The sequence below is a fragment of the Podarcis tiliguerta genome, assembly GCF_965153285.1.
Source record: "Podarcis tiliguerta genome assembly, chromosome: 1".
NCBI lineage: Eukaryota > Metazoa > Chordata > Lepidosauria > Squamata > Lacertidae > Podarcis > Podarcis tiliguerta.
In genome coordinates this window covers 67,765,093-67,778,385 of record NC_139534.1, presented here as the reverse complement: position 1 = coordinate 67,778,385, position 13,293 = coordinate 67,765,093, and the positions used below count along the sequence as shown (strand labels likewise).

The 13,293-nt window shown below is 40.8% G+C and overlaps 1 protein-coding gene across 9 annotated transcripts in view; it reads left to right on the top strand.

Annotated features, from left to right (window-relative positions):
- Positions 1-13,293, top strand: part of DENND5A (DENN domain containing 5A) — a 609,609-nt gene that overhangs the window by 15,657 nt on the left and 580,659 nt on the right. For all 9 annotated transcript variants that reach the window (XR_014515146.1, XR_014515147.1, XM_083457548.1 and 6 more), the window contains 7 exons: positions 962-1,622; positions 6,103-6,290; positions 8,266-8,583; positions 10,042-10,260; positions 11,172-11,406; positions 11,788-11,938; positions 12,435-12,528. Coding sequence is in view for 7 of the 9 variants with exons in the window: in XM_083457548.1 (XP_083313674.1) it covers positions 962-1,622; positions 6,103-6,290; positions 8,266-8,583; positions 10,042-10,260; positions 11,172-11,406; positions 11,788-11,938; positions 12,435-12,528 (1,866 nt within the window). In the remaining 2 variants the exon portion in view is untranslated. The remainder of the gene's footprint in view (positions 1-961; positions 1,623-6,102; positions 6,291-8,265; positions 8,584-10,041; positions 10,261-11,171; positions 11,407-11,787; positions 11,939-12,434; positions 12,529-13,293) is intronic.

Genomic DNA, 13,293 nt, shown 5'->3' with positions numbered 1-13,293 from the left:
ACTTATAAACATATATCACATAGGCATATTGTTTCCTAAGCCTATATCATGAAGGCATATTGTTTCCTGTCCTCTTAAGCATGATGTCTACTTCTATATGTTCTTTTGACCCTCTTTCCTACTGTCCTAGCTCCCGCTCCAGACATGATAACAGAGGCAATCTGAGAGTGAAAAAAGAATGTTAATTAAAGCAGAGTACAATATAGGTGCAGCAACAGATAAAAGCTAACTGAAACAGAGCTTCTACAAACAGGGTGGAGGAGTTAACTGAGCTAGAAGCAAAGCCATAATTCCAAAGTCCAAGATTCAGGGCACAGTGTTCAAAACCATACAAGAGCAGCAAAGTTGTCCCAACCCAAGTGCCCCCAACCCAAGCTTTGTAGCCAAAGGAGAGCACATGAATTACTTGCGAAAATTAGTCTTTTGAGAATGTCTAGACTGCAGGCGCATCAACTGTTGGGGTGGGAGTGTCTGTTCCCATTGGTGGAGCCATTGTTTGGCTTTGAAAGACAATACTAAACCCTCCTTCTTGGAATTCTGTTCAGCCACCCCAGGCTGCAGCTCTGAAGTTTTCCTAGTCTCCAACAGTGTGCCCTCACAGGGAGGGAAGCAGCAGCTGGGACTCCTCCCTAGTCCTCCTCATCTGCCTCTTCATCTTCCTCTAGAGTCTGCTCTCTCAGGTTTGTGCCTGAAGGCACTGAGTAACTCATGACATCTACCCAAGTAAATATATTTTCAATAAGACAGGTGCAGGGGAGATAGCTTAGCTACCAGTGTCCAAAGCACCACTGTCAGTATAGCAACCCAATAGTAGCTGGCCTCTGAGCAGCTCACCAAAAACTAAAATGCAATACAAAATAAAAGCAGCATAAAAACACAAGTTTTTTATTGTGTGTTTTCATCTAATAAAATACCTGGCTGAATAAAAATAAACATTTCTATTTCTTCCTTTCTCCCACAGCTATGTATGCCTAAGGGTCTGTCTTTCAAGACACAAGCTGATGCCAGAGAACCTCAGTTCCATTCTTTTATCATTACCCGTGAAGATGGCTCTCGGACATTTGGGTTTTCTCTCACATTTTATGAGGAAGTTACCAGCAAACAAATCTGTAGCGCAATGCAGACATTATATCACATGCACAATGCGGAATATGATATTCTTCATACTCCACCTACCAATGACAAAGATATCTGTAGCACCATAGAAGACTGTAATGGCACCTCTGTAACAAAGCTACAACGATTTAACTCCTATGATATTAGCAGAGACACTCTTTATGTCTCTAAGTGCATTTGTCTGATAACCCCAATGTCTTTCATGAAGGCGTGTAGGAGAGTGCTTGAGCAACTTCACCAAGCTGTAACTTCACCTCAACCACCACCATTACCTTTGGAAAGCTTTATCTACAATATACTCTATGAAGTTCCCCTACCACCTGCAGGGAGATCACTAAAATTTTCAGGAGTTTATGGACCAATTATCTGCCAGAGGCCAAGCACCAGTGAATTGCCATTATTTGACTTTCCAGTTAAAGAAGTTTTTGAGTTACTTGGAGTAGAGAATATGGTTCAGCTCTTCACCTGTGCTCTTTTGGAATTTCAGATATTGCTTTATTCACAGCGTGAGTATAGCCTTTTATATTATAAATGATGGTCAATGTGGTAAAGATACACCTGTTCTTGATGCATTGGATCCACAGTAAAGTATGCATAGCAGGGCTGGCAGAAGCTGACTTTCCTACTCCTGCTCCCCAGGGCAGGTCTCCCTGCCCTTCAAAATGCTTTACTGAGGGTTGGAAAGCACTGCTGAATGGGAGCAGGCAATAGCATAGGAGCTTAGACAATATGGGGTATCCCTAAAAATCAAGGGGAGGCATCTTCCATGAGTGGAGCTCCACATGGATGTTGTCTCTGTCCAGTTTTTCAATAAGGATTCAGTAAGGATTGGGCTTGCCAACTGAATCCAATTCCCTGCTCCTGGCTTAGTGATGTAGTCTGAGTATACCTTGGTGATCATTAAAATTATGAAATAAAAAAATCTGGTGATCTTGTAAAATGGGTCTGCATTTCATTGATGATGATGATGATGATTTATAGCTCATCCATCTGACTGGGTTGCCCCAGCCACTCTGGGCTGCTTCCAACAAATTAAAACATCACAGTAAAATTTCCACAGGTCTCCTCAATGAAACAAATACCTTGAGTGTGATCTTTCTTGATTTGTTTTTATTCTTTCCTTCAAGACTGCATTAGGTAGTTAGTGCAAATGAGTTTAAGGAGGTGAGGTCGGTTAGATAAAGCATAGTCAGGAATAAAGTTGGATGTCATTGGTGACGCTGCTAATGATATCTCAGCATAAGGCTCATACTGAATTCACATTTATATAAAAGCCATTAATTTGTAGCAGAATGCTTTGTTCTAAATTTTGACTGTCTTAAATAAATAAATAAAAACCCTTATCTGTATAATTGGTGATATGTGTGCTTGACTATACCTGTATAATTGGTGATAAAAGCTACCCTAAAGCTTAAAATGCTATTGTCTCTCTTCAGACCTGTAAAAACCTTTATACTATTGAAAGTTATACTGTGCTTGCAGATATTTTCTAGCTAGATAAAACAATTTTCTGCATCAGTACCAGGTAACTGAAAAAGTAATTAAATAAATGCTTACTGTGCAATCCTGTGGCTGTTTAACTGAAGCAAGTTCCATTGAATTCAGTGAAACTTGCTGCCAGGTATGTGGGTATAAGATTGCAGCTTTACTATAAAATAATAAAGTGTCATTGGGCGGTTCCAGAGACCCCATGAATAAAGTTGCCGCCACAGGCGCATAATGGCCATGACAGGTGAAGGTAAGGCAACAAAAATGACACAGGAAACTGGTATTGGATTGAATTATGCCACAACTTTATTGATTACAGGAAAGAGTAGATTTGGCTGAGGCATTGGGTATGTATTCTGGAGCAGGCAGCTTGCCTACTACCTGATAGGAACCTGGTAGGGTCAAACCTGTGCTGGGGAGTCACCCCCAACATTGATTAGATGGCACAGTCCTGCACAGGCAAGCACTGGGAGAGTTTTATTGACCCATTGGCCCCACAATGGACTCATGGACAGAGTCACCCCTCCTGGACCCCTCTAATGGGGTACCTCTGAGACTAAGGATGCAGCCCAATGCCTTATCTGCCAAAATTGTGATGGTTGCTATGAGGTAAGTGAAAACCTACAAGCCTGCCAATTTGCTTGCAGGAGAAAATTTCTCCCTGGCCCCAAATATGGTGAGTGAATAAACCATAGCAAGGTCCATAGCAAGGCAATGTGCCTGTCCACCTCACCCCCCGGCTGGGCGGGCCCTTTAAGACTGGGTGGGTGGGTGGGAAAATCCCACAAAAATCCTCCAAATGGGCGGCCAACACCTGGCCACTCCCTTAAATAGGCTAGGAGTGGGCTGCTCGCAGCCCACAAGCCTCAGCCTCTGATTGGCTGAGTGGGCACTGCCTGTCCTTACCTGGGATCCTGACATGGCCAGAGGTGGGCAGTGCCAGCAATCCTCTTCCCCTGCCGCACTGGAAGATGGCAGCTTCCCTGAACCCACCATGGCCACGCTGTGCGGCATTGGCCGTCCACCTGGAGTCCCAGGTGAGCAGATATTCTGCTCCATGCAGCCTCCTGCTCGCAGAATAATATGGTTATTTTAACTCATTTCCCCTTGCATTTTCTATAAATTCTGGTATATAAATATCTACAATAAAAAATTGTTCAAGTTTGTTGGATAATCCTTTAGCATAGTGTGGGAGATAACATGGTACTTAGCAGGGGGATGGGGGAATTGGTGAAAATCACCTCCAACTTGTGTGAGTAGGAAGACCCTCAGTCCAGTTGCCAGCCTTTTGTTTATGGAACACCTGCTCTGAATATGCCTGTAAACATTTCCAAAGGATATAAATGCCCTAGAGACCCCTGAGGACCATTTGTAATCTTTGGGATGGCGCTTCTCTCTAGATCACTTAAGCAGGACCGTTCTGGTGTTGACCTTTAAAGCCCTAAATGGCCTTGGCCCTATATAACTGAAAGAGTTTCTCCACACCCATCATCCAGCCTGGACACTGAGGTCCAGCACCGAGAGCCTTCTGGTGGTTCCCTCACTGCAAGCCAAGAAGCTACAGGGAACCAGGCAGAGAACCTTCTCAGTAGTGGCACCCTCCCTGTGGAACACCCTCCTATCAAATGTCAAGGAGATAAACAACTCTTTGACTTTTAGAAGACATTTGGAGGCAGCCCTGTTCAGGGAAGTTTTCAATGATTGACGTTTTAGTATTTTTAATATTTTGCTGGGAGCCACCCGGAGTGGCTGGCGCAACCCAGTCAGATGGGTGGCATATAAATAATAAAATTATTATTATTAATTTTGAAAATTGCTTCCCCAGGGGGGAGGGGCCACCCAGCTTTCAGACTAAGGGCAGAAGTCACCTAACCAGCGCCATCGGCAATTCAGCGGAAGTTCTGCACAAGGACTTTTCCACGTGCAATGGGGCTTTCCCCCTCCCTTGCTGCCCCCCAAAATTGACTTTGAGGGGCTTGGGGAAACCCCCCAGAACAGTGCATGGGGGAAGGAGAGGGATAGTGGGACATTGAATTCCACCCATAGTCTGTGTAACAAAGCATTTAGTCAGGCTGAGTTCCTTCTCAGAGCTTTGATAAAATTCTGCACAAGGTGCTGGAATAGTAGCGTTTGGTCCTCAGCCGTTTTCCCTGCCCCCCTGTTCAGGTATGTCACAAGAATTAGTAATGCTCTTTTGGAGGCTCTGGGGGAAAATATTTATATATTTTTACTGAGAATTTCTGACCAGAATCCTCTGGAGGGTGTTCCATCCACATCATCTCCTGAATTGCTTGTTCCTCCTGTATTGCTTGCTCTTCCAATCTAGTCTGGGAGTTGGGTAGTCCTTTCACCTGGAGAAGCAATTTAGAATGCCCCGGCCTAAGTGCTCCAGAGGGAGGCACCATCCCGAGGATTAGGAATATGAGGACTGAGAACAAAAAATTGTGGTAAGAAAATGACTGTTTTTTCTTTCTCCCTGAAACATTCAAACTAAGTTTATAAACAGCCTTTTTAATAAACATGCTGATCATAATAGTGGTTGATAGACAACATAAGTCATACTACGAGTTAACCCATTGAAATAAATGACTTGTTACTTAAAACCATTGACCTAATGCGTCTACTCTGCGTATGACTTATTCAACTATTACTCAATACAGTAAGCTATCAAATCATAGTAAGTCGAACTAGTTTGGATAAAAAAGCTGGAAGTCTTTTTTTGCAGGTTCAATAGTTCCTCTTCTATCCATCCCTCATTCTCTTTCTTCACATTGTTTTAAAGTTCCTATTCAAAATAAAGTTTAAATATGGTCTGCTCTTGTTCAGATTCCTTCCGCTGTTAAGTGCCCAAAATATCTTAAGGCTTGAGAATTAAGTATAGCCTTTCTGGCTCAGCTTAGCCACATTAACAATTGGTGATTATCTGAACTGAATCAATGACCGTTCTTGAATTATTTTTTTTACTGTGATAATTTATGTAGACTTTGTAAATACTACAACTGGTTAACCTGAAGTGATAAAACCTTTCTGTGGAAACAGATTGCCTATGTGTATCAACGGTTTAATATTATATTGAAGAAAAAGTTCAGTATAAAAGTTCAAGCTGCAACAGAGTCTGCTGAAGATGCAATGGCCATATGTGTCGGATTTTAGCAGGCTCAATATAGCGCTATTTCCCCTCTCCTCCATCCCATGTATTGGGGAGAATGGGAGGTTGGTCTGTGGCTCATAAATCCTTTTCCTTTTTACTGGGTGCAAGTTATTTTTAAAATAATAATAAAAACTTCTCTGCATGATATCTTGTAGAAAGCTATGTTTTACATTATCTTTCATTTCCACAGAGACTAAGCAACTGATATTTTTAGAATATGTATTGTGCAATGCCTTGTGTTTGTTTCTTAGTGCTCCTTATATTAAGCCTCTAGGTTTGTGCTGGTGATTGCATTTTCATGGTGGCTCTCTAAGTGTGTTCTCTTCTTCACTACTTCCTGTTTTTAGATTACCAGAGACTGATGACTGTGGCAGAGACAATCACAGCACTGATGTTTCCATTCCATTGGCAGCATGTCTATGTTCCCATCCTTCCAGCCTCTCTCCTGCATTTTTTAGATGCTCCTGTCCCATATTTAATGGGCTTGCACTCCAATGGACTAGATGACCGGTCTAAGCTGGAGCTCCCTCAAGAGGTGAGAAATTTTACTTGAGTCAGGCTTCACTGCTTGCTAAACTGTTTCCAAAGGAGAGAATTTTGAATTAGTGTTATTCCTGCTCTTCCACTTATAAAAGTCTCTCTAGAACAATGTGTAATTTGGTTTCATGTAGATTGGGTAAAGGACTAGTTAAGAAGAAGAAAAAGCTGACATTCTTTCAAATTGATTGTTGTAACTTTAAAATTTAGAAATTGCTTTAAAAATTAAATGTGATTCTCGGGATATTGAATCTTTTCCTAATATGACCTACACTTGAGATTGTAAGATGAAGGTATGCTTTTGGCTACATATTTTTGTTAGCAGCATCCCTTAGCCATATTCCTTTTGCTAGGAATAGTTTCTCAATGGTAATTTTAAAGTATGTTAACAAAAATGGAGCAGAACTCATACAGGGAATTATCGGTATAACAGGTAATGTGAGTTGAGTGGTTAATGTGCAGTACAACCAACCACTGTGCACATAATTTATGCATAAAGAATTATACATATTGCCCAGTTAATAGACCTTCTCTACAAAAGGACTTTGTCGCGGGTGGCGCTGTGGGTAAAACCTCAGTGCCTAGGACTTGCCGATCGTATGGTCAGCTGTTCGAATCCCCGTGGCGGGGTGAGCTCCCGTCGTTCGGTCCCAGCTCCTGCCCACCTAGCAGTTCGAAAGCACTCTTAAGTGCAAGTAGATAAATAGGGACCGCTTTATAGCGGGAAAGTAAACGGCGTTTTCGTGTGCTGCGCTGGTGCTGGCTCGCTAGCTGCAGCTTCGTCACGCTGGCCACGTGACCCGGAAGTGTCTTCGGACGGCGCCGGCTCACGGCCTCTAGAGCGAGATGAGCACACAACCCTAGAGTCGGACACGACTGGCCCGTATGGGCAGGGGTACCTTTACAAAAGGACTCAGGTATTTGTGTATATATATAGACTCCATTTTTTACATTTTCTGGCCAGTATGCACATTCTCCTGCAATCGCCTTAGCACTACTTTGAATTCAACCCACTATATATTGCCACAGCAGTTGATGAATAAGATGAAAGTGACTCTTGTAGATGCTTCAGTGTTGGAGTTGGCCTTTAGGATTCTGGCTCCTGTGGATGAGTATGAGTTTTTAAGAAATCCAGACAATAAAAAGGTAGCAAATTCTTCCATCGTGTTATGAAATCTCAGCACCTAGCTATTAGAGCAATAGCAGCTGCCACCTTCATAGCACATGTGTCCATGTTATGGGCCAGGATCTTACTTAAGAAAAAGCCATAGGCTGACATTCATGTTAAGAAGGACCTTAATAAATTGGCCAAGGTTGTTGCCTTCATAGTGTACGCAAGCTTAGATGCCCTTCAGTTCTCTTCTAAAGCACTGGATGCTGGTATTGCTGTCCAGCATCAGTTGTGGCTTTGGAACTGGAATGTTGACACCATATTTAAGTCTAATGCAAAGATGTTTGCCCTCTGCAATTCTCTGAATTGTTTGCTACAGTAAGGAATTGTTGTTGAGGGCATAAACAATTATTACGTGTCTTACAAGTTTCCTTTACGGAAATGCAGATTACTTTCCTTCCTGCATTTCAAGCACAGCTGAAAAGAACAGGATATGTGTGTTTCCTCTTAATCCACTGTGACCAAGCATTGTAAATAATCTGACACTGTATCAACGAGTCAAGAAAATATATCAGAAATAAGGCCTTCTAATTTTGGTAAGACTTACTCCATAGTGTGCCTAGGAATTCAGCTTTAATCCTTTCCAGTTGGGCAGTTATCCTACTTTCTAATTCAAATTATTCTCTCTCAAGTTGTTATATACATTTCCAGTTTTTAATGAGTGTTTTTTTACACATTACGATACCTAGGATTTCTTTGCACATTGCAAAATGACAACACAGGCATTTTACATGTGCAGTATGTGTCAACGTTTTATATCTGCTCATGATTTCTCTTATATCTCTCCTGACTTAATTCTCAGGCAAATTTGTGCTTTGTGGACATAGACAACCACTATGTTGAATTGCCAGAAGACTTGCCTCAATTTCCAAATAAACTTGAATTCATTCAGGAAGTCTCTGAGATCCTTATGGCTTTTGGGATTTCACCCGAGGGAAACTTGCACTGTAGTGAAAGTGCCTCCAAGATGAAGAGCCTCAGAACATGTGACATAGTCTCTGATAAGAGAAATGGTAACCTAGGAGGAACAACTTTAAATTCATATGAACTGTTGAAAGAAAATGAGACCATAGCAAGACTTCAAGCACTTGTTAAAAGAACAGGTGTGAGCCTAGAAAAGGTAATTTCATAATACTTATGGAAGCTTCACACTAGAACATTGTGCAGCTGATACTGGATTGCTAAGGAACTTTACTGTGAATCTGCACTACTACAGTGGTACCTCGGGTTAAGTACTTAATTCATTCTGGAGGTCTGTTCTTAACCTGAAACTGTTCTTAACCTGAAGCACCACTTTAGCTAATGGGGCCTCCTGCTGCCACTGCGCCGTCGAAGCACGATTTCTGTTCTCATCCTGAAGCAAAGTTCTTAACCCGAGGTACTATTTCTGGGTTAGTGGAGTCTGTAACCTGAAGCATATGTAACCCGAGGTACCACTGTACTTTGTTCTAATCCCAGTTTTGTTGCATGCCACTATGCCTGTGTAATTTTGAGAGAGACTTCTCTGCTACTGAGATGTATGGAGTTTATTTTACGTATGGAGCAAATATGTTTGCCAACATTCACAGTTGTAGTGCAGCTTGGCTGCCTATGAGTTTTTGTTTTAATTTGTGGTGCTCTAGTACCACTGATCTAATACCAGGTCTTTAATGAGTATTGCTTAAATTGTGCCATTGATTTATTAATTTGTCATTTTCATTACCTTATTGCAGTACAGTATTTGAATTGTATCCCATAACTCTTCTCCTTTAAGGTTGATTTCTGTTTGTGTGGTCAGAATATTTTTTTGCATTGTTTTTTTTAGTAGTCATGACAGCAGGCATGATGGTAAGCTTTTGATGTTGGCAAGCTTTTGATATTGAAATGCCTATGCTATAAATGTTCCTCACCTTGATTTTCCTTTTTTTGGGGTGAAGATATACTTGAAGCTTGATATGGAATAGTATTTGAAAACTGGGTGTTAGTTATGCCAACAAACCAATTATTTCTTTTTTTCCTTTTGGAGTTACAAAAATAAAGTCATATTGGTAAAAACATAACATACATACAGCATCATCAAATCTATTATTCTAAACCTTGGTGAACAAAAAGAATGTTTGTATAAAACAATTTACCAAGTCTGACTATTATAAATGAGTTTAGACATTACTGGGTTGCTTCATATCCTGTGAAATCACTTAGTAACAGGATATGGATACATATTCCCCCAAATAGTAAGTAATTTGTGATTTTACTGGCAGATGATATTAGTCAATATTTTTAAAAAATGACTGTGAACTGGTCTGTTCCTTTCCCCTAAACCTGAAATATTTTTTTATCAGATTCAACTGGTTTACTTGTTTGTAAAAACAATTTCACTTAGAAAACTATTTACTCAAAATGCATTAGGAAAAAGGCACTGTTGTTGTTCCGTTCTTGTCATGAATATAAACACAGCACCATCCTGTATCAGCTCTTGTAATTCCAGAAAATATTCATCATGGACATAACCCTAGTCTCTGATAGGCTTAACCTCACATAAGTCAAATGCAGAATTTCTATGTGAATAATTATAGCTTCAAGTTCTTTTTCCTTATAGCTTGAAGTTCGAGAAGAGACTGGTAGCAGCAAGAAGGATCTCAAAGTGCAATGTGATGAAGAAGAGTTCAGAATTTACCAGCTGAATATTCAAGTGCGGGAAGTTTTTGCTAATCGTTTCACTCAGATGTTTGCAGATTATGAAGTATTTGTTATTCAGCCCAGTCAAGACAAAGAGTCATGGTTCACCAATAGAGAGCAGATGCAGAACTTTGATAAAGTGAGTATAAAGACACCATGAAAGCAGAGGACAGGGGATCCATATGCATGATGGGAAGGAGAGTAGGGCACATGAAGTATCATGGCGCAGTCCCAATCATACAAACCATGGTTTGGAGGACTGGGAACTGAGGCACCAAAAGAGTGTTCATTTGTAAAGTAGCCCTTTATATCAGCCAGAATTAGCTCTAATTTTGTTAAGATCGACGTGGTAAATTGTGAGAAGGATACTGTATGATGACTTAATTCCTTTGAATGTTTAACAGGTGGTGTGAATCAGATCTTGTTAAAAAGATAGATCAGAAACAAAATACTACTTTTGTAAACTGACTTATTAGTCACAGGTTATTCGCTTTGCTATAAACTGATAGTCCCCTCCCCCACTATGTTTCCTTTGTGCATAGCTATCTGCCTATGATGATTCTAGCTGGTAAGGGCCAAATTAGACAACCACTGAGTGACGGGGTGAGCTCCCATGGCTCTGTCCCAGCTCCTGCCAGCCTAGCAGTTCAAAAGCACGCCAGTGCAAGTAGATAAATAGGTACTGCTGCAGCAGGATGGCAAACGGCATTTAAGTGTTCTGTTGCACCAGAAGCGGTTTAGTCATGCTGGTCACATGACCCAGAAAGCTGTCTGTGGACAAACACTGGCTCCCTCGGCCTGAAAGCGAGATGAGCGCCGCAACCCCATAGTCGCCTTTGACTGGACTTAACTGTCCAGGGGTCCTTTACCTTTTTACCTGTATATCTGTTTCAAAACAGAGTGTATATTAAAATATATAATAAAATAATACATTTAAAATATAGTAAAATAGAAAATAATTTGATTGTGTTGATAATTGAAAGTATTCTTCATATCCTTCAGAAATCATTTAACATGTGGAGACAAACACATTTTCTTTCAATTTACTAGGCATCATTCTTGTCTGACCAGCCAGAACCTTATTTGCCTTTCCTCTCAAGATTTTTGGAGACACAGATGTTTGCTTCCTTTATCGACAACAAGATTATGTGCCATGATGATGATGATAAAGACCCTATTTTGAGAGTGTTTGATTCTAGAGTGGATAAAATTAGACTGTTAAATGTTCGAACACCAACTTTGCGCACTTCCATGTATCAAAAGTGTACTACCATTGATGAGGCTGGTAAGCTCTGAAATATTATCTTTAAAGGCACTATAGTTATGTCTACTGGTAAAACCAAGGTAATGCTCAGCTAGGAGCAGATAGAATGAAGATCTTCAGAAATGCGGTAGTTTTAAAATACTATTAATAAATGACACTATTTAAGAAATGGGTTCAAATGGAAATATGAATGTTTTGCTCTCAAGGGGGTTCTTTATACTCCTTTAGCACTCTGAACAGGATACATATTTCTGACAGTAGCTTTCTAACTTGTGTTTCATAGGCTTGAGGTTCCTGTCTTCCCACTTGCCTCTTTTATTCTCCTTTTTAATCGCGCATGACGACCTCTTGTCAGAATGATACGGTTTAAGATGTATATGTAATGGTTTTGTTTTTCTTCAGAGAAAGCTATTGAATTAAGGCTTGCAAAGATAGACCATACTGCAGTCCATCCCCACTTGCTAGATATGAAGATTGGACAAGGAAAATATGAACCTGGATTCTTCCCCAAACTTCAGTCTGATGTTCTTTCTACGGGGCCAGCAAGCAATAAGTGAGTAAGCTATGTTTGGAAGATCTTCTGCTTAACAAATTGCACAGTTTGGGGGCCATTCAGCTTTTGAATTGGGAGTTGGTTGTGATAACTATAAGATGTAGTCTGCTGGTGACAGTTGAGACTTGGATGTAATGGTGACAGTCATGAACATACAAACGTACAGGTGATATGCTAACCATTCTAGAGTTAAGTTTTGAAGCTACATACTAGAGCAGGGAACAAAAGTGAGAAGTGAAAAATTAAGCATCCAGTTTTTCTTGTAATCTCCACTTCCACAAATAAACTTTGACTATCATAGTCAGTTTTCAAACATTAATAACAAAAATATGTTATTTTGGGGGTTCGACCTATTATAGGTTTCTGGTTAAACTGTATGTTGTACTACTTTTGACCCTATCTCCCTATTGACTGCAGTCCAGAACGGACATATATATTCCCTTTTTCAGTTTGTGAGCTAGAATACATTTTTAAAATATTGATTATAATTTTCTAGATGGACCAAACGAAATGCACCTGCACAGTGGAGGCGGAAAGACAGGCAGAAGCAGCACACAGAGCACCTTCGTCTTGACAATGATCAGAGAGAGGTGAAAAATGCTGAGCACAATTTCCAATCTAATGTCTTTATTTTGTACAGAATAATAACGTAGGTTATCAGACTGTATGTATAGGATGCTTTTCCCAACCCCATGAAAAAGCATAGCCCAGTTCTTCATCTGATATAAAAGGTAACCTCTTCTAAAAATAAAGGTCTTTGCCAGGGGTTGTCTGTCTTTGGGGGCCTTTGGGCACATTTGAAATAGGAGAAACTATTGTAGCTCTCTCTCTCTCTCTCTCTCTCTCTCTCTCACACACACACACACACACACACACACACACACAAACACACACTGCAAGCATGGCTACATATATTTGCTGTCCTTCCCACCAGCAGTTAGGCTTTAAAAAATGTGTTTGCTTTTTTTCAAGCTAGTTGGGAGGTGGTGTGAACTTCCTGGAGAATGCAGCTGCAGTCTACAGGAAGGTCACTCTCCACAACAATGAGACTTAGAGGAGTTGATGGTCCCTTCCCCAGCTCTAATTCCCCAAAATTGCCCTCCTGACATAGTTGACCTTGAAACACAGCCTCATATTGGTTGCAATAGAAGGCTTCTTGCAAGCATAATTTCATCAGAGAAGGGGTAGAGCAATGGGATCTTGTGGGTGCCAAGAAGGCCTCTCTGGTCCATGTGCACCCATGGGCATTACATTGGCAAGCCATGTTTTGTGCCAAATGCAATTGTGCACAGCAGCCTAAGACATCGTGGACTTATACCCTTTAAGGTTCCCTAAACCTTCCATGAACTGCCAAC